Source organism: Ictidomys tridecemlineatus, chromosome 6 (genome assembly GCF_052094955.1).
Source record: "Ictidomys tridecemlineatus isolate mIctTri1 chromosome 6, mIctTri1.hap1, whole genome shotgun sequence".
NCBI classification, from domain to species: domain Eukaryota; kingdom Metazoa; phylum Chordata; class Mammalia; order Rodentia; family Sciuridae; genus Ictidomys; species Ictidomys tridecemlineatus.
This window is the reverse complement of record NC_135482.1, coordinates 16,551,241-16,575,382: the sequence shown is the minus strand read 5'-3', so window position 1 is coordinate 16,575,382 and position 24,142 is coordinate 16,551,241. Positions and strand designations below refer to the sequence as shown.

At 49.5% G+C, this 24,142-nt stretch overlaps 1 protein-coding gene across 1 annotated transcript in view; it reads left to right on the top strand.

The window, feature by feature from the left end:
- The window catches only part of Stab2 (stabilin 2), a 161,677-nt gene that overhangs the window by 120,169 nt on the left and 17,366 nt on the right, over positions 1 to 24,142 (top strand). Inside the window, exons 45-60 of the mRNA XM_040281812.2 lie at positions 1,957 to 2,076; positions 3,193 to 3,240; positions 5,245 to 5,328; positions 5,903 to 6,049; positions 6,685 to 6,825; positions 7,902 to 7,961; positions 9,250 to 9,426; positions 11,610 to 11,696; positions 14,216 to 14,362; positions 15,311 to 15,367; positions 16,759 to 16,888; positions 17,945 to 18,094; positions 19,862 to 19,966; positions 20,286 to 20,393; positions 21,926 to 22,119; positions 23,357 to 23,498. Coding sequence (XP_040137746.2) covers positions 1,957 to 2,076; positions 3,193 to 3,240; positions 5,245 to 5,328; positions 5,903 to 6,049; positions 6,685 to 6,825; positions 7,902 to 7,961; positions 9,250 to 9,426; positions 11,610 to 11,696; positions 14,216 to 14,362; positions 15,311 to 15,367; positions 16,759 to 16,888; positions 17,945 to 18,094; positions 19,862 to 19,966; positions 20,286 to 20,393; positions 21,926 to 22,119; positions 23,357 to 23,498 — 1,897 coding nt within the window. The remainder of the gene's footprint in view (positions 1 to 1,956; positions 2,077 to 3,192; positions 3,241 to 5,244; positions 5,329 to 5,902; positions 6,050 to 6,684; positions 6,826 to 7,901; positions 7,962 to 9,249; positions 9,427 to 11,609; positions 11,697 to 14,215; positions 14,363 to 15,310; positions 15,368 to 16,758; positions 16,889 to 17,944; positions 18,095 to 19,861; positions 19,967 to 20,285; positions 20,394 to 21,925; positions 22,120 to 23,356; positions 23,499 to 24,142) is intronic.

Genomic DNA, 24,142 nt, shown 5'->3' with positions numbered 1-24,142 from the left:
GAGGAGGTGATGGTAAAGTCGGTACCAGCGCAGGATGCAGAGGAGGTGATGGTAAAGTCAGTACCAGCGCAGGATGCAGAGGAGGTGATGGTAAAGTCAGTACCAGCGCAGGATGCAGAGGAGGTGATGGTAAAGTCAGTACCAGCGCAGGATGCAGAGGAGGTGATGGTAAAGTCGGTACCAGCGCAGGATGCAGAGGAGGTGATGGTAAAGTCGGTACCAGCGCAGGATGCAGAGGAGGTGATGGTAAAGTCAGTACCAGCGCAGGATGCAGGCATCAGACTAGGTGATGGTAAAGTCAGTACCAGCGCAGGATACAGGGGGGAGGCCCTGTGGGTCAGAGGAGGCATCAGAGCGGGTGATGGTAAAGTCAGTACCATGCACAGGGCCGCATGGTGAGAACCAACCTGGAGTTGACTGAGATCTGGAGTTGACAGAAGTGTGGGGTCTTGAGTGTGCTGGATATTGGGACAGTTGAAGTCCAGCATATTTAGCTGGGAGATGGTTGAAGACCCTGGGGGGTCCTTGGGTGCAGTCCACTTTAATGTCCATTACAAAGTTGGGGTGACCAAGGAGGTGGGAACCATTGACAGGGATGTGGATGCGGCCAAGGATGGGAAAGAGACACAGCGACCCAGGCCCCATCATCATGACCAAAGAGGAGAATCTGGTAGGGCTGCAGATGCCATGTGCTTCCCGGGAGCCGGGCTCAGTGAAGCCCAGGGAGCAGAAGTGACAGAAAGTGGCTACAAGCAGCGAGAAAGACCCTGTCCCGGCCCCAGGCAGTGAAGCAAGGCGGGTACCCGAGGGAAACGGAGCGTCACTTGAGGGGCCGGTGGCAAGTTTCAGGAAGTGAAGAAAAGGGTTTGTGAGGACAGGAGACAGCGGCTGCATGGTCAGAGAGTGGGTGTCCTGAGCGACACGGAGGGGAAGGGCCGTATGGCGAGGGCCAACCTGGAGTTGCCCGAGATCTGGAGTTGACAGGAGTGTGGCACGAGAGGGGGCTCCCCTGGTGGTCTTGAGTGTGTGGGAGCTGGGGCAGTTGAAGTCCAGCGTATTTAGCTGGGAGATGGTTGAAGACCCTGGGGGTCAGCTTCTTAAACAGTGTGCTGGGCTGAGTCAGCTTGGGACAAGTTCTGGGCTGGTCAGTCCCTCCTGGGCCAGAGTGTTGTACTCCACAATACTTCTGGAAAGAGTGTGGGTGGGAAGGAGGATTTTACAGCACTCTGCTGACTTCCCTTCCCTGCTCATCTACGACGGATTTTTCTCCCTGGGCTTTGCAATTTTCCTCCCCATTTGAAGAGGTCGCTCCCGGTGCAGAGCCCTGGCTGGTGTTCCCATGGATGCGGGCTTGACTGTGCCTCTGTTTGAGCTCCTGTCTCGACTTCCACAGCTGATGGGCTCCTTTTGGGCAGGGGCAATGTGCTCCATTTTGTATTGGCTGCCTTCTGTGTGGTGGCTGGCACCTTTTCTATGATCAAATCAGAGTATAGCTTAAAGATAGGAACTGTCAAGATTGGTGTCTTTCCCACTAATCCCCAGAGGCTGAGAAATTTCCGATTTGACAACTCTGGGTTTATCTTCGGAAGGCTGAAGATCTGCTCAGATGGACCTGCTATTTTGGGATACAAGGCCAAGTGAATAAGATGGCCTTGACTTCCATAAAGAATTGAAAAACAAGTTCAAGAAAAGACAAATAATGCCAAATCATCTAAGCTAAAGAATAAGACAAAAAAAAAATGTGGTGTGTGTATGTGTGTGTGTGTGTGTGTGTGTGTGTGTGTGTGTGTGTATGTGTGTGTGTTGGGGATACAACCCAGGGCCTCAGACATACAAAGCAAACCCTCTATGCTGAGCTACACCCCAGGCCTCAAAAAATAAATTTCAACACACAATTGCTTGGCAAAGTTGGCAAACTCACCGACCCTATTCCCCACACCTCGGTAATTCCAACAGAATAATGGTGGCTGTAGTCCCTTTGCCTTCTGCAATCACACTACAAAAGATGAAAGGACGTGTACCTGCAAGGAGAACTACACCGGGGATGGATTTACCTGCCGTGGTAACATCTACCAGGTAACACAAGACATGTCTCCACAAAGTAAACTCCACTTCCCTGGGTATGCTGAGAACCCAGGCTGCACAGGGAGGTGCAAGAGTTTTGTAAAATGGAAAGCTCTATAAAAATGTGACAGGAGCCCAGCACAGTGGTGCACACCTGTAATCCCAACAGCTTGGGAGGCTAAGGCAGCAGGATCTCAAATTCAAAGCCAGCCTCAGCAACAGCGAGGTGCTAAGCAACTCAGCACAAAATAGGGCTGGGGATGTGATTCAGTGCTTAAGTGCCCCTGAATTCAGTCCCTGGTACCAAAAGAAAAAAATGTGACAGGATTTTTTTTATATATAACTTGGCAATGAAAAAAGTTGAGTCTACCTCCAATTCACTTGACCTGGGAAAGAGCACGGTGCTGGTTGAGATTGGCCAACAGTTCTGGAGCCAAAAACCTGGGTCTGAATTCACATCTGCAGGATAGCAACATTGCAACTCTGAGCATAGTATATCACTTTTGTGTATCAAAGGTAAAAGGAAATAATGATGGTACCAGCCCTTTCCAGTTATTATAAGAATTAAATACAATGATGTGCACACGGGACACAGCATGGTAACTCAAAAGGGTCACCATGACATGGATCGCTCTGTGTGTTTCTTTGTGTGTCCCCCCCCCCATGCACCTGTACCAGACCTAGAGAAAATGAGACAGGACCATACATGTTGGCTTCTACCTGGCTGATCAAACATTCATGCAAATTGAGAAGCCAAGTCTGCCATAAATGTTTAACTGATGTTTTTAAATATTTCAACTATATTTGAAACATTTTTGTAAATATATGAGCATTATTTTTAAATTTTTCTCAAAGTTCAGTTGCTTTTCGGAAATGGTTGAATATTCCTTTGACAAATCAGACATTGATTTCAGAAAGGTTTGGGGACAACAGTGTGTCCATACGGTCATTCTGAACTTCAGCTGTAAGCCCACATAAGAGGCTCCAAAGAGAGCCATTGGCACAGGTTCCCAGCAGAGGGGATAGCGGATACTTGCAACCTGAGAAAAATCTTCTCACAACAATTCTGGGTTATTCCTGTATGTGAGTCACAGGCCTAAAGCAAAATTCCCATGTCTTTGTTTGCAGGAGCTTCCCAAGAACCCGGAAACCTCCCAGTATTTCTTCCAGATTCAGGTAAGAATGTGCCGAGTTGGGGCGGGGCTGGGGTGTGGCTCAGTGATAGGGTACTCGCCTAGCATGCACCAGGCCCTGAGTTCCACCCCAGCACTACAAAAGAAAAAAACTTAATTATGAAAGTTGGATCTCAAGCCAGATACAAGATAAAGTTGTAGCCATCAGTTGGTGGAGGTGGAAGAAAGTCTTGGACCCTGGATTTCTGGGATGGGCCCTGTTTGTCATTTGTGAGCTGCATCTCTCGGGCCTCAGGTGAGCAACATGTAAGAAAGGGATGAACGCTCACAGACACAGTTCTACACGGAAGAATGCAGCACCAGTATGTGGCACAGGGACACCTCGTGCACAGTGATCTCTTAAGATCATAATGGAGGGCTGGGGTTGTGGCTCAGTGGTAGAGTGCTCGACTCACATGCATAAGGCACTGGGTTCGATCCTCAGCACCTCATAAAAATAAATGAAAGTATTGTGTTCACCTACGACTAAATATATATTTTTTAAAAATATCATAATGATATGATATGTCAAGAGCTTTGTAATGTTGTGAACAACCAATAAAAAAAATAAAAAATTAAAAAAAAAATATATCATAATGGAGCTGATAATTTCTAATCACCTGGTGACATCATAGCCATTGTGATGTCATAAGGTGACATCATAGCCATCGACAATGGTGATGTCATAGCCATTTGGTGTCACATAGTGACATCATAGACATTGTCTATAGTGACGTCACAACCATGTGATGTCATAGGGTGGCATCATAGCCATTGTGATGTGTAGTGTGACACATCACTCAAATGTTTGCAGTGATGCTGGTATGAACAAACATGGGCTGGCATGTGTGTTTGTGTCTTGGTTTTTCACAAGTGTTTAAAAATAGAAAAATTCTTCTAACAAATGAATGTAAGGTAGAAAACAGTTGTGTGCACCCAGGCAAATTGGTACATTTTAAATTGCATTATTACAAAAGAGTCCAAAAAACTTTTATAGAGTTTAAATGTAAATGTAAAAAGTAGAAAAGTTGCAGTCAGTGAACTTATTATTGAAAAAAAAACTTTTTTATGTACTTAGCATGGCCTGAGTTCAGTATGTCCTCACTGTCACCGTCACTCCCCAACCAATGACCACCCAGGACAATTTCCTTCTCCTGCAAGCTCCGTTCAGGTGCCCAAGGGAGTGAACCACTGATTTTCCTTGATGTCACAGTGTCACTGGACCTTTTCTGTGTGTAGACATTGCTTCAGCTCCCCACAGTGCACAGCCAGTCCCATGCTGGAGGCATCAGGAGCCAGGAGCTGGGCTGCACCCAGCGCCCAGGTGTGCAGGCGGCTGCACCACCTCCTCTGTGCTGTTCACACCGAGGCAGTGCATTTCTCAAAAGTGTCCAGTAGTTCAGTGACACATGACTGTATATGAAAAAGTACAGTCACAGCAGTGGAGAAGAGGAAGGACCAGGGCAACTGGTGAACACTTTAGGCGAAAATATGAAGTCTGAGGTCTTTTGCACATTGTACATCTGAACAAATTCCAGACACACTGAAGAATAAAACCACTAAAAACTAGAAGAGAACAGTTAACTGAGGCAACACTATTATGTTAGAATTGCAAGAAGATGATTACAACACTGAACCATCTTGTTTTTTATGTTTGTATGATTATCCCAATTATGAAAAATATTGACATGGAGAAGAGACGCTAGAAAAGAAAATCTGAAAATAATAGGTCTTGCTTCTAGCTGGTAGGTCATTATTTTCATACTCTTTAATGAGCATGTGTTGATTTTATCACTGGAAAAAAGTAAATGTGATCTTGATGGCAGAGGATCCGGGCGGAACTAGAATCCAAGACTCAGTCTCGGGTCTCTCCATTCAGTCTTCCCTCCACTCTGCCAGCACCCACTCTCTCTGGTCTTTGTTTGAACCCTGCCCATGTCGTGTCAGGAGGAATTCTCTTACCTCATTGTGGAAGTGAGTGACAGTCGGCTCCACTTTCCCCCGACAGATGCATGTCATTCGAGAGCTGGCTGGGCCTGGGCCCTTCACTCTGTTTGTACCTGTGTCTAAAGCCTTTGACAAGGAACCCCGGGTAAGCGTGCGGCTGTGGGCGGGTAGGGGAGGTTCGGGGCTGAATGTGCTTTGAGGACCTTGCACTGGGACCAACAGTGGTGACCTTTCTGGTCAGGAGACCTAGGACCAGGTGGAGTAGAACAGCAATAGAAGGGACTGTTTCTCAGCCTAGGGACCCCTGTCCAGAGAAGCAAGGACATTTGTGATTCAGAGCAGAAAGCTGGGGAAAATTAACCAGTCTCCGTGATCTGAACCTCTACGGAGAAGGAAGGAAGGGAGAGAGGGAGGCGGGAAGGAGGGAGGTTGGTTCTCTTTGAGGAGCAGGTCGTGGGGCTCGGGAGGTGCTGTGAGGTTGTGAGGTGCTGGGCCAGAGGCCCACGAGGCCCCTCCACTCTGTGAGTCCACAGTGAGGCACAGAAGGCACCTGGCCTCTTCCTGCCTCCTGCCTGAACGGCCTCTGCCTGTGGCCCTGACACCCACTGCCCAGAGTCTGGGAGGGAGGAGTGTGGGGAATCATGGAGGAGAGCAGGGCAGAAGACAAGCTGCAGCAAAAGGCCTGCCTCTGGCCCGAGCCCTCTGACCTTCTATGACAGATTCAAGACTGGGACAAACAGGGCCTCATGCCCCAGATTCTTCGCTATCATGTCGTCGCCTGCCAGCAGCTGCTGCTGGAGAACCTGAAGTCGACCCCCAATGCCACTTCCCTCCAAGGAGAGCAGATTGTCATCTCCATCTCTCAGGTAAGAGCGTCCGCCTGTCCTCCCCAAGGCCTCTCTCCCCCTCCTTTTCCTTACAGTCAACCAGCGATGGCGACAGCTAACCTACGGTGGGTGGCTTCCACACACAGACGCTGTTCTAAGTATTTTGTATGTACTAACTCATTTAACTCTCAAAACAGCACCACTCTATAAAATATTATCATTAGCCTCAATTTCTAAATAAGGAAACTGAGCTCAGACAGGTTCAAGTAACTTGCCCAAGGTCACGCAGCAAGGAAAAATCACTGAGCTGAAATTCAAACTCAGAAGCCAAGAAGCCCCAGGCAGGCAAAGAGGAAAAGAAATAAGGATAATATAGAAAAAAAAAAGTATTAAAAAGAAGTGAATTCTGAACTATTTGTGTATTTCATATTTCAGAATTACGTGACTGTTTTGTTTGATTATATATTATTTGCTATTGGTTTCTCCAGATGGAAATTACATTCCCGTCTTGGTTTCTTTTTATAATCATAATTTTAAAATGTGTTCAAGTAACTTGACCTTTGGACTCTGCTCCTGATGATTTGACATGTTAGAGAAGCGTTCTGTGAGAAGCTGTTTTGTGTGTATCTCTCTTTGTGTTCATCTTTTTTTTTTTCTTTTCTGGTTGATTTCAGGATACAGTGTACTTAAACAAAAAGGCCAAGATCATATCCAGCGATATCATCACCACTAATGGAATCGTCCATATCATAGACAAATTACTGTCTCCCCAAAACTTGCTTATCACCCCCAGAGACGCCTCCGGAAAGATTCTGGTAGGTGAACTTGCCATCAGGTCCCGGGCACAGGTGATTCAATACGCCACCATCTCCGTGCTGACTCAGCATCTCTTTGAAACGGTTCAGCTGTGCTGCTTCAATCTCAAACTATCATTAAAAGTCTAGTAAACATTATTCTTAGGAGATAAAAACAAGTAAAGGTCTATTTTAAATCAATACATGGATTTTATAAGTTTTTATTTAGTGTCTGCAAGGGCAAGTAATTAAGTATGTAGGAGACAGATGATAGATGTTAGATATCACTAAACTAAATCTGGAGTAAAATCCGTCTCAGTGGACATAAAAAAAGCACTTTAACTCTTATTTTTATTTATTAATATCGACCTGGGTCCTTCATTGCAGACCAAATAATCTACTTCTTAAGATACTAGGTACAGCTAGACATGGTGGCACAGGCCTATAATCCCAGCAGCTTGGGAGGCTAAGGCAAAAGGATCACAAATTTGATGCCAGTCTCAGTAATTTATAGACCCTGAGCAACTTAGTGAGACCCTCTCTCAAAAATAAATAAATAAAAGGGCTGGAGATGTAGCTCAGTGGTTAAGCACCCCTGAGTTCAATACCTGGTATCAAAAAAAAATTAGGTCCATCACCAAATTTCTTGGAAGTCTGAAGCCTAATTTGCATGCTGAGCAGTGGGAACCAGCCTAGGGCTACTCTAGCTGTAAGAGCTTTTTAAATTTTCAGTCTCTCCTCCAAGGACATTAGAGATTGGACAGCAAATGCCCCCATCTTCAGAAGGTCCCATGTCCCTGCTCACAGCCATTACCATCCCACATTATTCCTTTCCATCAAGTTTTGCCCGGTGCTTCTGCTGGGTGGACCCTGTTTTATCTTTGGGGCTCTAGCTGCAAGGGAGTCTGGCGAAATGCAAGGATTAGCCCTCCAGCCTCTAAGATGCAGAAAGGCCTGGACAGAAGAGAGCAGCAGGGGGCGCTGATGAGCCCACACAGCCCCACGCCCACCCACCCTACACATTCCAACCAGCTGTGGTTAAAGCACCTTCTGAGCAGTATGCCTGAAGCTTCCATGTCCTGTTCTTGTCTTTGCAGCAAAATCTTACAACACTGGCAGCAACCCACGGCTACAACAGATTTATGAAGCTAATACAGGTAAACACCCGGGGGGCAGATGTCTCAGGAGAAACCGCCTAAAGTTGTTTTGCATCTCAGTTGCTGTTTAGGTCACAGCTGTTGCCCCCTGTAATTGGGGACACCTAATTTTCTGGAGTGCAAAGTCACTCTCTGCCACTCTACTCCCAAAATGTTGTACGGTTTGTTGAGCTATGCGACCGTAGTTTGGCGGGGTTAGACTTTGGGGTACTTGTGGCTGGGGATGGGGAGGAAGGCAGGATGTTCTAGGTGGTCCACATCTGGGATCACAACTGCACCATACAAATGGGGAGGCTGAGCTGGAGATCTGGGGGGTTGAGGTGCGGGGCATGCCAGGAGGCAGCTAGAAACTGAATTTAAAATTACATCTTTCTGACTTCAGAAACTGTTCCCAAGTTTTGTGTAGACCCTTCTTGTTCAAACAAAGGATCACGGAGGAGAATTGGGGACCCCAAAGGGCTCCGAGCGAGAACTCTGTTGTCCCCCATAGCACAATTTATACATCTCAGAATTATTCCAGTGGTTTCCCCCAGAAGATCTGAGTCTTAGACTCACAGGGGTGCTTGATAGAAATGGGGATTTGAAGACATTCAAAATGAAAAATCTCCAAAGGTATTACTGGAAAGCACCTACCCACACCTAAAACTTATAGCCACCCTCCCCTGTTCACCAGGGTCTGGTTGAACACAGACTTTATGGAAAGTTAGAAAACCTTTCTGGGGCTCCATAAAATAAAATGATAAAGCCTATCTCATGGTGTTGCTAGAAAAAATTAAAAAATAAAAATAAAAAAATGTCCATGGTGCACCCCGATTGTAGAAGGCTCTCAAAATGATTCCTCCACATTCATCTCCCAATTTCTTCTTGGGACGTATATGATCTAGGAATCTTATAAATGTGTGGGATTATCTCACTGTCCTATAGAGGTTTTGCTTTTTAAATGGAATATGAGAAAAAAGTTTAGCTGGTCCTTCAGAAATTAAGATGTTTGGGCAAAAGTTGTGTCAAAAAAAAAAAAGATGTTCACTAAATTATAAGTTTATTTTCCTATTCATGAAAGCCTAGAATTTGACTTTCTGACTTGCTTTGTAAGGAAATGTGGGTCAGAATAGTTGGGATTTCATAAGCCCTTAGTTTCTGTCTGTGTCTCTCTTGAGCCATGTGGAGTTCTGGTAGGCATCGGTACAGCTCAGACAGGACTGTTCAGAGAGATCCTCCTCCTGTGTGGCAGGGCCTGGTTGCACAGCATATGCTCATACCAGTGAGGGGTTGACTCCTTGTGTTTCAGGATTCAGACTTGATGAGTGTCATCACTGACCCCATTCACACCCCTGTCACTCTCTTCTGGCCCACGGACCAAGCCCTGCAAGCCCTGGCCCCTGAACAACAGAATTTCCTATTCAACCAAGTCAACAAGGAGAAGCTGAAGGAGTACTTGAAGTTCCATGTGATCCGAGATTCCAGGGTACAGTTGTCTCCCACTTACCCATATTTTCACTTTCCTGAGTTTCAGTTACCCAAAGTCAACCATCATCTCAACATATTAAGTGGAAATTTCCAGAAGTAAACAATTCATGTTTTAAAGTATGCACTATTCTTGGTAGCATTATGAAACCTCTCATCATCCTGCTCCATCCTGTCTGAGCTGTGAATCATTCCTTTGTACAGCGTATCCATGCTATATATGCTACCTGCCCGTTAGTCACCAAGTAACCATCTTGGTCATCAGAGCAGCTTTTGCATAATTGTAGTGCTTATGTTCAGGTAACCCTTATTTTATTTAATAATGGTCCCAAAGCACAGGAGTAGTGCTGCTGAGTGTTTTACTACAACATATTATTATAATTATTTTATTAATAGTTGTTAATCTCTTAGAATGCCTAATTTATAAATTGAACTTTCTCACAGGTACATATGTATTGAAGAAAACAAAGTGCATGTAGGGTTTAGTACTACCCATGGCTTCTGGCATCCCCTGGGGGTCTTGGAGGGTGTCCCCACATATAAAGGGGGACTACTGCATTTGTTAAATGCAGGAGAGACTGCAGGAATGTCCCCAGGGATGATAAAGTCCAGTTCTGAGGCAGTGCTGTCCAGGAACTACTGGTGTGTCCCAGGCTCCGTGATGGGAGGGAGACCTCACCCCCCTGACCCACGGTGTCCTCCCCTGACCCACTCGGGTTAGTTGCATCCTGAAGTACACCACCCGTGGTTCTTCCTTGGACCTGTCATTATTTTGATCTTTTTTGAGCAGGGGGTGGGGGGCATGAATTTTAAATTTTAGCCAATACCAAGGAGCTTCTTTCCTTTCTTGGACTGCAAACCAGCCTTTCCCCTGCCGGATGCACATGGCAGAATGGCTGCTGACAACATGTCCCTGGGTTTTCCAAATGGGTTCTTTCTCTATCCCAATTCCAAAATGTCTGGCAAGCAACTGGTTAGTCTTTGGGGTTTTTTGTTGTTGTTGTTGTTGTTGTTTTGTTTTGTTTTTTGTTTTGAGGGGTTTGTTTTTTTGTTTTGTTGGTTTGTTCGAGGGTTTTTTGGTAGTTTTTTGTTTTTGTTTTTGTTTTTTGTTTTGGTACTAGGGATTGAACTCAGGGGCACTTAAGCACTGAGCCACATCCCCAGCCTTTTTTTTTGTATTTTATTTAGAGACAGGGTCTCACTGAGTTGCTTAGGGTCTTGCTAAGTTGCTGAGGCTGGCTTTGAACTCACAATCCTCCTGACTCAGCCTCCCAAGCCACTGGGACTACAGGCATGCTAGTCTTGATATAATCAGCCATTGATCCCTGAACCAATAAGAGAAGCCAGATCCATAGGAACATAGCAGCCTCAGCCAGGACTCCTGGCTCGCCAGGGCTGAGCCGTCCACTCCAAGAATGCCAAATGCCCTGACCTTGGTCCATTCACAACATCTGGAGTACGTTCCTAGGACTGCGTAGCAAGTCACCGTAGATGGGATAGCTTGAAACAGTGGTTACTCCCTCCAAATTTCAGAGGCCAGACGTGTGCAGGAGAGGTGCTAGCGGGGTCCTTCCTTCTGGGGGTGCAGGGGAGAGCAGTTCTGAGCTCCCCGCCTGGGTCCTAGTGGTTCCTAGCACTCCCTGGTGTTCCCTGGCCGGAGCCCATGTCCCTCCGATCTCTGCCTCCGTCTCACAAGGCCGTCCCCTCCCTGCGTGTCTGTACCTTCAGACGGCATTCTCTTCTCCTCTCTTCTCTCACCACCCCACCCGTGTTGGACTGAGCCCACCCTGTTCCAGAATCACCTCATCTGACCTAATCACACCTGCAATAACCCTGATTGCAAATAAGATGACATTGTGAGGTCCTAGGGCCAAGACTTCCACGTGACCTTCTGAGGGGTGTAGCACAGCCCGTAATGGCACCCGAAGCCCTTTCCCAGCCTAACCCAAGACAGTCCCTCAGCCTTTCATTAGCCTCATACACCCAGAGGGCATCTTCCCGGACCCCCAAGCATACCCGTGGGGCAGCCGGGGCTGGCCGCAGTCCCATCACTGTCGTCTTAAATCCGAAATTATTTGAACTTGTGCAAAAACTTCTGCATCTGAATTTAGCTTATCGGCAAAGCTCCTTCCTGCCCTTCGTCAGCCCAAAGGCAGGCATTCATGTGGCACTTTTCTCCCTCAGATTTCAGCTGCGGACCTGCCCCGGAGGGCCTGGAATACCCTGCAAGGTTCGGAGCTCAGTGTCAAGTGTGGAACTGACCGTGACATCGTGAGTGTCATCCCCAGGGGCTAGAAATCCGTTCACAGCCAGCCTCGCTCCAGCCACCTCCCTGTCGAGAGATGCCGGTCTCTTCCCTGCACAGGCAGCAAGCTCCTTGGTGCATTCAGGAGACCTTTCCCTGGGAGGGCAAGGTGGATACAAGAGACCTGGTCAGTCCTGGCCGGCCCGGCCCTCGTGGCTGGTGGCAGGAAGTCCTCTACCTGGAGGACAGCAGGTTCCAATTGCTTTTTTTTTTTTTAATTCTCCCATAAGCAGGAAGATGCACTACTATTCCCGTCCCTTCCTTCCCAGCCTCCCTGCGGCCTCACCTCTAGCCCTCGGACAGAGGTCAAGGCCAGCCTGGGCTGCACTGCCTACATCAGCCAACAGAGAGAAGGTCTGCCATTTTTACCCGCCCAGGCTACTTGCTGAAAAATTCTACCTTCTGTAATTCCATATAATGCCTAGATCTGATAGGATTAAACTGCATATAAAGGGAAATAAAAAATAACATTGGAGGGCTGGGGTTGGGGCTCAGGGGTAGAGCGCTTGCCTAGCATGTGCGAGGCGCTGGGTTTGAATTTCAGCACCTCATATAAATAAATAAATAAGATCCATCAACAACTAATAAAAATTTTTTAAATGACAGTGGATTAAATATATAAGAATGTATTCTCTTGTAAAAGAAATCTGGAGGTGGCCAATCTAGAGCTAGTGGGAGAGGTCTTTTTCTTTCTCCTCTCCAGCTCGTGGTTCTGGCTCTAAGTCACCTCAAGGTCCAACATGGCTGCTGGATCTCCAGCAACTGTGTCCACTTCCCAGGAAGGAGGAAGGGAAAAAGAGATGCATCTCCCAGTTGAGTTGATTCCTTTTCAGGACCTTTTCAACACATTCCATCCTGCTTACATCTTATGGCCCCAGTCCGTTTGGCATTTGAATTGCAATTGCATTAACATTTATAACTGAGTTTGAGAAACATTAGCATCTTTTCACTCCAGTTTTTGGAAGAGTATCTCAGTGTCCTTACAGTCCTGAAGGTATCCACCCGATCTCCAAAGTGGACACCCATCCAGAAGGACAAGACCTGAAACAGACTGGCTCAGGACTGACCCCAAGGCACACTCCGAGGCATAAGCAGATTCCTTGTCAGGCCCCTGACGGGCTGCTCTGCAGAGACAGACAGAGAGACAAAGAGAGAAAGGGAAAGAGAGTGAGCAGTGGCAAGCGAGAGAGAGAGCCGCAGCAGCTCCCCGTGGAGCAGGACCTTTTATAGGCCAGAATCATGGCTGCCCATTAGATAAGGGGCGGGTTTAGCCCTGGTGACTGACCTAGCGAGCTTCACCTGATTTTGCAGAAGGCAAGTAACTGTTTCTTGAGAACAGAGAAGAGCAGCTGTTTACCTCTCAAGGAGAGAACAGAGACCAGCAAGTTGCTGTCTCTTGAGAATAAGAACAGTATGCATAAAGTGGGGGTGGGGGAGGAAGATGGCAGTAGTTATGCCAACAAGAACACCTCCGCTTGCTCCGTGGGCTGCTATTGCTTTCAGAGCACTTTGTGATATTGACCCTTGATAATACACAACCTTATGGATTGGGAATCATTAACTTTTATTTGGTGTAAAAAAAAGAAAACAAAAAACTGAACCTCAGAGAAGCTTAGTGATTTGGCCATGGTCACACAGCACAGGAGTACATAGCTCTAACCACAGTTTTTTGGTGTTCCTTCCACTGAATCCCACTCTTTCTATCCCATCCATAGCTGTGGATATTTATCTTTTCTCACAGAACTTTCTAAAAACAGTTTACATCTCAGAGGAATCAATTTAGTAGCTGGGCATCCTTGGGGAGGGAAGCCCTAGGATTGTTGGAAGCATGAAATGAAATGATGTGTCTCGGGACGGTTTCAAGGATGCTGGGACCTGTGCAGGAGGAGATAGCGTTATCATTATAAAGTCAAAGCCCACCACTTGCATCTCTTGGAGAGGAAGTTGAACCAGCACTTTGCTAGATGCTGGTGCTAAATAAGAAACTCAGTGACCGACCTGAAGCAGCCATGTCAGCAAAGGATACCCTGAGCCACGCAACATCACCACTGCTGCACCCCAGCTCCCCCTGCCTGCGCATCTACCATGTGGGTGCAGCACTGTAAGGGGCCGATAGAGCAGGCTCCCAGATGCCCACGCTGCCATACATGCTGTGTGACCTTGAGCAAGTCACTGAACCTCTCACTGTCGTAGTTTCCTTGTCTGCAAACAGAAGTGGTAACAGTAGCTACATCCTAGGGTTGTTGCTAGGATTAAAAGAGTTTGCACAGTAAAAGGCTTAGAACAGAACCTGGCACGTGGTATGGGCTGTTTGACTGAGAGACGCACAGGTGACGGGTAGAACGATAATAGATAGTGGAAGATGGACGGATGGTCCGTGGATGATACCTGGATGGATGGATAGGTATTTTCCCCCTCTCACAGGTGTAGGCCACATTATACGGCCTGGGAAGAAGGAAGTCTTGACTGTCCCCCTCTCTCTCAGGGCGAGCTCATTCTCAATGACCAAATGTGCAGAGTCGTGCAGCGGGAGCTCCTCTTCGACCTGGGCGTGGCCTACGGCATTGACTGTCTGCTGATGGACCCCACCCTGGGAGGCCGCTGTGACACCTTTACCACTTTCAATGTCTCGGTCAGTCCTAAAACACCACTGTGGTAAGAGCACCTTGGGCCAAAGAGCAGCCCTGTGACCCCGTGGAAGCCCTGCCCCAAACCCAGGTGGACCAGCACCAAGAGATCTGGGGTCCACGCAGTGGAATTCTTCAAATTCAGAATCCACAGCCTCTTCCTAGCCCGGCCCAGGCCTTGAACATCCTGCTCATCTGCCCACTCAGCAGGCCAGCCTTCATCCCCTCAGCATTTAGAAAACAGCCCACTTTGCTCAGTGCTCATCAGACCCCACCAAAACCTAACAATGGGAGTGGCCACCACCAACTCCACTGGGTAGACTTGGAAACTGAGTCTCCAAGAGGGGGGGAGGCGACGTAGCAAAGGTACCAGCGTTTGGCATCAGTGCCTGGCACCTCATAGGCATGCACTAACTATCCTACAATAGAGGGGAACCAGTCAAAGTAGGAAATCAAACTGATTGTCCTTTCTACAATAAGGGGCGGTGGCTTCCTAAGTTCCAAAGTCTGTTCACGCACATTTCTCCGGCTAATGATTTTCTCTCGCCAATGCCCTGAAGACCAAGTAGCAGCAAGAATTTTTACCTCTACTTTGTACACATCGTAAAGGTAAAGATCAGGGCGTGGAGAGGTGCTAAAGGTGTCACCACTAGCTTAAAATGGAGGTGCACCTGCATCCACTACCCCCAGGCACCTGGTCATGCAGCTCTGGGCCAGCTCTGGGTAACCGGGGCTTTGTTCAAAGAACCCAACCAAAGATTTGAGGTCCAAGACAGACCTTCAGAATTCTCCATGGCCAAGCTATGGTGTGTCTGTTTTTATCTTCTTGATCAGAAGCGGAATCTTAATTGATGTGAACAAATTCATAATCCGCCCATCCAGGTGGTAAGCAGGGACATTGCCTGGTGTTTTCCAGTATGCTTGGCCTGAGAGTCTCTCTTCTTGCACACTAGGGGGACTGTGGGAGCTGTGTCAATACTCCCAGATGCCCACGGTGGAGCAAACCGAAGGTAATCATGACTGCGATGTTGGGAAAGCCACGGCAGGTTCATTATCAGACCTCAGGCTTCTGGGGGGTGTGGGCACGTGTGCTGTGGAGGGGTCTGGGGGTGTGCTGAGTGAATGCCACCTGTCATTCCTCAACCACTAAGCAAGTGGGGTAAGGGATGCACACGCCCAGGCAGCCTGTCGACCTACTACGCATCTTCTAGGAACTGTCTAGAAAACCCCTGGGGTTACAGACCTGCAGGAGACTTTAAAAAATGGTTATAATGATAACTGCTGTGCTTTGTTGGCTGTGTCTGCTGGGTCCTTTAGATATTGATGATCCTTATTCCTCATCATAAGACCTGTAGGAAGGCCATTTTACATCCGCTTTACCCATGAGAAAATGGATCAGAGAGGGCACACAATGATCAGAGAGGGCACACAGCAGCAAGGAGCAAAGGTAGGATTCAGCCCAGAAACCCATAAAGAGTCTTGGTTAGGTCAATGAATTTTGGAGTTTACAGACCTGGGGTTAAATTCCACGGATCTTTGGCAAGTTACAGGGTCTATCCGTTTTGCCTCTGTAAAATGGAGCTGAGAACGATTTTATACTTGGCTCTAGAAAAAAAAAGATTTTTCTTTTTTCTTTCTTTTTTTTTTTTCTTATTACCAAGAATTGAACCCAGGGGCACTCAACAACTGAACCACATCCCCAGTCCTTTTTTTTAAAATATTTTACTTAGAGACAAGGCCTCACTGAGTTGCTCAGGGCCTCACTAAGTTGCTGAGGCTGGCTTTGAACTTTCAATCCTCCTGCCTCAGCCTCCCAAGCCACTGGGATTGTAGGCATGCACCACCACGCCCAGCAAAAAAATCTATTTTAAAATAGGGGCACATTTAAGTGTATTGTTTTTTTATTTCTACTCTACACCTAAAACCCCTAACAAAATCATTTCTGCAAAACAAAATGTGCACTCTTGCTGGGATTGTGGCTCAGTGGCAGAGAGTTCGCCTGGCATGTGTGAGGCCCTGGGTTCGATCCTCAGCACCACATATAAATAAATAAAAGTATTGTGTCCAACTACAACTAAAAAATAAATATTAAAAAAAAAATGTGCACTCTTGCTGGGGATCGGGGGGTCTCTTCAAACACCTTCCATGATGGGAAACTACCTCTCCCCGACTCCATCTCTGGGCTACAATGACATTTGCAAAGGGCTCCTAGGGTCAGAAAGGCCTTCCTCTCCAGAAGGGGACAAATCCTGCCCTGCACCGGGGCTCTGCCTGCTCCTAGGCCAGGAGCCTATGGAACAGCCAGTCCCCGGCAGTACCGGAAGTCTCCAGTGGGGGGCAGTCGAGAGCCCCAGCCTGGGCAGAAGGCTGTGGCGTAATGTGGTCCTCTCTCTTCCTCTAGGGAGTGAAGCAGAAGTGTCTCTACAATCTGCTGCCGTTCAAGAGGAACCTGGATGGCTGCCAGCAGCAGTGCATGCTGGTGATCCAGCTCCCCAGGTGCTGCAAGGGCTACTTCCTGCCCGACTGCCAGGGTGAGGGCCTCTTCCTCCAGGGGCTGCTCTGAAGGTGTGCAGCCTCACTGCCCAGCTCCTGAGGGGACCGAGCCACGCGGAGGTGCCAGAGCACCTTCCTTGTGATCCCCAGGCCCCAAAGGAGCGCTCTGAGGAGTCGCGCGTGGGTCTCGTTTACTCCTTTGCATACTTTGCGTTTTACTGAGTTGAGATTCCACCGTCACATATTCCAGTTGTCTGCCTCTTTGCTTGACCTACAGCAGAGGTATTTCCCCGGGTGCTAAAGACACTGCGTAGTTAATTTTGTGATGCTCTGCGGCATCCGTGATATGGATAAGCGTGTCTGTGTACATGCATTTGATAGGATTCTACCCTTGAGAGATGATATCCTGGTATGGCACATCTAGACCATAGTCTCCTGGAAATCCCCCATTATAGACTATCTAGCATTCTCCTCCCTCCTGTAGCTCCATGACAAAGGGCCTTTGGGCCCATCCTGAAACCCAGTGTCTAGATATGACTTCTAGTGAATTATACAGCCATGACATAACAGTGGCCCAGTCGGGCATATTGTCGAGTGCTGTGTTTTGCACAAGTCAGGGAATTTAATCTTGGCTCTCCTAGGGAGCAGTTCCACCGTTGATCCCATGTAATAAATGAGAAAATATTTGTCCACTGCTTTAGATTTCCAAAATGCTCTCAGTTATATTACTTCATGTGAGACCCACAATAATAATGTGGCAAGGTCGCGCAGGCACTGCAGCATGATCGTTATTGTCACCATCTTCGTTTGGAGCTAAGAAAACCAAAACTCAGAGCAAGTTCATTTCTCAACCCACATCTCCCACACAGGTTTCCTGACTCCCAAATTCAGTGCTCAATTCGGTCTGTTGTCCTGCCAGCGTAGAATCCTCTCAGATGCGTGGACCCTCATGTCCCGTGGGCCAGTGGCCTGCCCTCAGTATCCACTGACACCCAGAGCCACTTTCTGGATGTCAGAATCCATAGCACATTCTAGAAGGCACTGAGCTGCCCTGGGTTTGGGGACTGGGAGTCACCGCTGCTCCTCTCTTCCAGCCTGCCCCGGAGGACCAGATACTCCGTGTAATAACAGGGGTGTCTGCCTCGAAGAGTACTCGGCCACCGGTCAGTGCCAGTGCAACATCGGCTTCAACGGGACCGCGTGCGAGCTGTGCTGGCCAGGGAGATTCGGGCCTGAATGTCAGCGTAGGTGGCCGCCTCCCTGATGTTCCCCTCTCCGTCCTCATCCACGCCACGCACCTTCCGCCTTCTCCCACCATCCACCTCCATCTGCCTTTTTCCCTTCTCCCAATTTTCATCCCCAGAGTCACCTTCACCCCTAGAGCTGCAGCCACCAAGACAAGCTGTGGCTGAACCAAATCCACTCTCAGTCACTCAACCCACAAGCACCTATTGAGTTCTTACTAATCTTGACAGTTAATGTTTATTGAGTGCCTACTATGTGCCTGGCATATGTTGTCCCATCTAACCCTAACCCTAACCCTCTGAGGCAGGCCCTGTTATTATCAGCAACAGGCAGATCAAGAAACCCAGGCATAAAGAGTTCAAGGGGTTTTATCCACAGCAGGAATTGTCATAAGGCTAGGGATACAGTGGTAGGAGGGGGACAGAGCAAAGTCCCAGCTCTCAAATTGCTTACAGGAACAAAAATAGTTACAAAGGCTAAAAAGACAAAGGGCAGGCATAGAGATTGGGAAAAAAAAAATTCTGGCCAGGTGCGGTGGCACACGCCTCAAATCCCAGCAGCTCTGGAGGCTGAGGCAGGAGGACTGCGAGTTCAAAGCCAGCCTCAGCCCTAGGTAATTTAGTGAGACTCTGTCTCCAAATAAAAAATAAAAAGCTGAGCTGGGACTCTGGCTCAGTAATTAAGCACCCCTGGGTTCAATCACCAGTACCAAAAAAAAAAAAAAAAAAAAAAGGATAAAAGGCTCTGTTTTAGAAGACATCCTACACCAGGAGAGCTAGAGTAGAGACCCATCAGAGGTCATGGGAATATCAAGAGCAGGTCGACCAACGCTAGAGAGCAATGCTAGAAATGTTCTGTGACTCCACTGTTCAGTATGGAAGCCACCACCACGTGGGCTATGGAGCACTCAAAATGTGTGACTGAGGAGCTGGACTTTTTAATTAGCTTAAATCTCAATAGCTGCATGTAGCCAGTGGCTACTGCAGTGGGCCATGCAGAGCAGAGGCGTGGCTTTCCTGAAGGAGAGATGAGCAAGTGCAGAGGCCCTGATGCAGGAGGCCTTGGCATGCAGGACAGCCAGGAGGCCAGGCCAGCTGAGCAGAGTGGGCAAAGAAGAGGAAAGGAAGGAATCGAAATCTGAAGGTCGCCGGGGCCAGCTCCCACAGAGCTCTCAGCCAGCTGATGGTCAAGAGCATCTCGGGGTGAGGGCGGAGGAGTGTCATGAGCAGATGGCCTCCGAGCTCCCTGCGGAGGGTTACAGAAGCAGGGCCACCACAGGGGAGGTGAACAGCAGTCTCAGCAGGAGTCGACGGTGACTTGGGCTGTCAAGCTCACGCTGCAGGGGGTAAGAAGGGAGGAAGTGGCCCATCTCAGAGGAGATAGATTTCTCCATCAGGAGGCCCCAGGCAAGGTTCTGTCCCCCTGACTACTCTCTCAGGACGCTGTCCCCATGAGGCTCTACACTTCTGCGACCATAACATTCACTACATTTAAAGTCACACACTCAACAGTTTCCTTACTCCTAGACCCCAGGGGGAGACCCCCGAAGACGAGAAGCTTCTCTCTGACGTTTTCCCTGTACCCTCACTGCCCCGTAGTGCCTGGATAAGTTACCTCCTGAACATGTGGATAAATGAATGGGCCCCTGTGACATAGCACAGTGCGTCCCAGGCCAGAAGCTCACAGCCAGTGGGTGCTCAGGGGGCCTGCAGGTGGGATCCCAGCCCTGATGGCCCATTCCCAAACACTCTCTGATCTGCTTTCAGCCTGCAGCTGCTCCGAGCACGGGCAGTGTGACGACGGAATCGCAGGCTCCGGTCAGTGTGTGTGTGAACCGGGGTGGACGGGCCGCTTCTGCGACATTCAGGCAGGTCTGTCATGGGAAGGGCCAGCCACTGGCAGCCCCCGACTGAGAGGGTCCCAGTGAGGGTGGGGGTCTGGTGGCCTGAATGACAAAGCCAGTCTTTCTGTGTCTGCACTGTGATCTGGATAAGCTGGCCGAGGTGTCTTCACGTAGAAGACTGATTCTAGAATCTCAGAGTCGCCAGGCTGGGGAGGACCTCAGCAAATTGCCCCTTGCTCCTGCCCCGTGGGGGTTCTTATGGGCCCCAGATGATGCCCGAGAGAGTCACAGGTGGCCCCCAGCTCCTCACACCTGGTTCGGGACCGTGGTGGCCTCTGTCTTTGCAGAGCTGGCCCCTGTGTGCACTCCTCCCTGCTCTGCCCACGCCACCTGTATGGAGAACAACACGTGTGAGTGTGACCTGGGCTATGAAGGCGACGGGGTAACCTGCACAGGTGAGACCGCTCTCTGCACCTGGGAAACAGCGGCTCGGTGCAAGTCAGGAGCAGGACCGGGTCAGGGTGCCTGCGCCTGTCCTGGCTCTTCTGCCTCCTGCCGGCCACCCACCCTCCCTCCACCCGGCTTCCTCCCCGGGTCTGCCTGGGGCTCGCTGCCCACCTCCCACGCCAAGGCTTTGGAATCGTTTGGCAAAACAGGATGCACTTTATTGTGGAGTGTTTTCCTAACTCTAGGAACCAGTCAGTCAGTCTTAACTTCAAAAACTCCAGATGCTACAGTATTTAAAAAAAAAAAAATTACCTCTATCATCCTGTGACCTCCCATGAGAACCACTGTGGACACTGTGAAATCTGTCCTTGGGTGCTAAGATGTCACCCAGCCATAGAGAGTCTCAAATTTACCGGGTGTAAACGAGGCAGGTGTTTATTTCTGTCTCGTATAACAGTTTGAATTTCACCTGAATGGTCACCCTGAAGGGTTGTGGCCGACGTGGCCACCAACGTGAGCACACCCCAGCAGCAAGATGAGAGAGGGAAGGGAGGAGGCAAACCTTCCCTTTAAGACCATGGCCTCGCGGCTGCTGGACTCAGACCTGCTCCCCTCCCAGGGCTGGCGCCTCACCTGCTGCCAAGAGCCAGGGAAATGGGGTGTTTTCTTAGCCCACCCAGATCCATTTCCTATTAGGAAACAAAGAGCCCGGGCACCAGCAAGAAGCCAGCAGTCAGTCTCATGCACTGCCTGATTCCTTTTTCATGGCTAAATAAACATCCACATGGAGAGGTGAACTTCCCCTGCAGTCATTAAGTCTCCCTGTCCCTGCAGCATGGGGACAGCTCCAGGGCATTCCAGAGGGCTCCGTGCTCAGCAGTGGCAGCACCGGCCACCCTCTCCTCCCTGCCGCTCTTAGGTAGGGCTTGGGTCCTCAGGATCTCGAGAGGCTGCCGTAGACCCCAGCACACAGGAAAACTCAGCCAGCTTTCCAGCTGTGCTGAGACGAGAACCAGACTATGGGGGGAGTGTGAAAACCAAGGTCCTAAGAGCCAGAACAGCACAGTGGGCCAAGCCACCCAGGGTTCAAATCCCAGCCCTGCCACGTCCTAGCTGTTTTACCTCTGCCAGGTGAGGGAAGCTCTCTGGTCCTCGGTTTGTTCATCTGTGGAATGGGGTCAACAATGCCTGTCTCACAAAGTGGATCCTGTTGCACTAAACCCCCAAACACACACACACACACACACACTTTTATTCTAACATTAAAAACCCAAACATATTCTGAAATCGACTACAAAGTGAGCCTAGAGGTATGTGACCAGCGGGGGACCCCGCGCAGGGGTGTGGACAGAGGTCACCAGGACTGGTCCATGAGCGTTTCACAGGGTCTAAGTGTTGCAAAGGCTCTCAGAGAGACCACAGTGCCTGGGGTCTGCTGCTCCCCACCCAGCGTGCTGGCGGGCACAGGGTCACCGGCAGCCCCGGCCCGAAGCCCCAGGTTCAGAGGGTGGTCAGCGGAGCCTCTCTTCCCCACCTGCAGCCGTGGACTTCTGCAAACAGAACAACGGGGGCTGTGCCAAGGCTGCCAAGTGCTCCCAGAAGGGCACCAAAGTCTCCTGCAGCTGCTTGAAGGGCTACAAGGGAGATGGCCACAGCTGCGTGGAGATAGACCCCTGTGCCGACGGCCTCAACGGCGGGTGTCACGAGCACGCCACCTGCAGGATGACCGGCCCGGTGAGCCCGCTCCCTGGACACCCTGCCTCCCTTGAGCCTCCTCCCCACTTTCTGCCCGCTTCTGTTGCTTGCTAAAAGTCAGGGGGGTGAGTGTCACTGTCCTCCTCCACAGAAGGGGGACTGGAGTGGGAAGTCTAATGAAACCCACTCAGAGTCTATTGTTTAGTAAGAAAAATGACATTAATTTCTTAACTTTGACAAGGGGACGATGCTTAGATAAGATGGTGACATTAGGGGAGACTGGTGGGCTGCAGCGGGCAGCTCTCTCTGCTGCCTTTGTAACTTTCCTATGAATCTAAAATTATTCAAAGCTTAAGGTGTGTTCAGGGAGTCGATAGCCGGGCACAGTGGCGCATGCCTGTAATCCTAGCAGCTCAGGAGGCTGAGGCAGGAGGATCTCAAGTTCAAAGCCAGCCTCAGCAACTTAGCGAGGCTAAGCAACTTGGCGAGACCCTGTCTCTAAATGAAAACTTTAAAAAAGGGCTGGGGATGTGGCTCAGTGGTTAATGCCCCTGGGTTCAATCCCTGGTGCCAAAACAAAGGGTTGAGAAGCCAGAGCGTAATGAGTGGCACTCAGTCAATCTTTGAGGGATGGAATCAGGCCCTGTTTCTCTGGTGGGAAGAGCAGAGTGGGAGATGATGTCCAGTGCTGGTCACACACACAGACCAAGAGTCAGCCGGCCTGTGAGATTCAGCTCCTGGACTTACCGACTGCGAGGCCTGGCCCTGGCTACTTAGTGGCTCTGATCCTCAGCTTCCTCCTCTGTAAAGTGGGCCTCACCGTCACGTAGACATCACAGGGTTGCTGTGGGAATTAGATGAGATAATCCACTGATTCCACCAGCAGTCACCAGGCACCTACCACGGGCTATGCAGGGGCTGGGGTACGGCATTAGAGACAGGCAGGGCCCCTGCGTTCCTGGAGCCTGCAAACCAGGAGAGAGACAGGGCTTGCTACATGAACTCTTTTCAGACCAGGCCAATGTGCAGAGCAGCTGGACTTGGGGGGCTCTCCGAGGAAGGGGCACTCAGGCCGAGATGAGATGGAGGCCGAGGTTTCACTGTGAGCCTGTACCAGAGCAAGGTGTCGCCCTTGCCCATCCCGCCAGACAGGAGGTGCCTTCTCTTTTTCTTCCAACACCTCCCAGGCCGGATGCAGGTCTCCAGGGTACTTGGGGTCCTGGGATCCTGGGGTCCTAGAGAGTCTTTTTCATCTTGACCCACTCTCTTCCCACAGGGCAAGCACAAGTGTGAATGTAAGAGTCACTACGTGGGGGACGGGCAGGACTGCGAGCCAGAGCAGCTGCCCCTGGACCGCTGCTTGCAGGACAACGGGCAGTGTCACGCGGACGCCGAGTGCACGGACCTCCACTTCCAGGGTCAGTATAGCCGGGCGCCATGGCCCAAAGCACCGTTCTGTTTGGGCTTGGGGAAGGGACCTTCTGAAGAGGAAAAAGAGAAACAAAGCAGAGTGTAAACAGACCAAAGAGTCCTTACATAGACCAGACCCAGTGTGGGCAGGAGGCGGGCAGAGGAAACTCGGGATTGGCCCCTGAGCCGCTAGGAGCAGGATGGAGCTCCAAGGCCGTCTGTCCCGAGTTTTCCCGAGCTTGCTTTTCCCCATCACTTAGAAACCCATCAGCTGTTGATTGCAACTGAATCCCAGAAGCCCGGCTCAGGGTCAAGAATCAAAGACTTATATTGCAGAAGCAATTTGCGTAATAGTTGTTTTGATGATAGCGCATCGATTGGCACTTACCCCCGGCACTTCCAAGCGTGATTTGAGTGGCTTATAACAAACTCACAGGCACACTCCCAGGCTCCCCACGCTCAGAAGGAAGTGCCTGCTCACATGGGTCAGAGGAGGGCAAACTGGTACAGCACTGAGAGCCACGGGAGTGGCCATGTGTCCGTCAGATGGACTCAGGGTTGGGGATCTTCATTCCTATGGAAATCTAGGAATTGAATGAAGATAAACACACTTGCTCCAGCATTAATGAAAATCACCAAAATTTAGAAACAC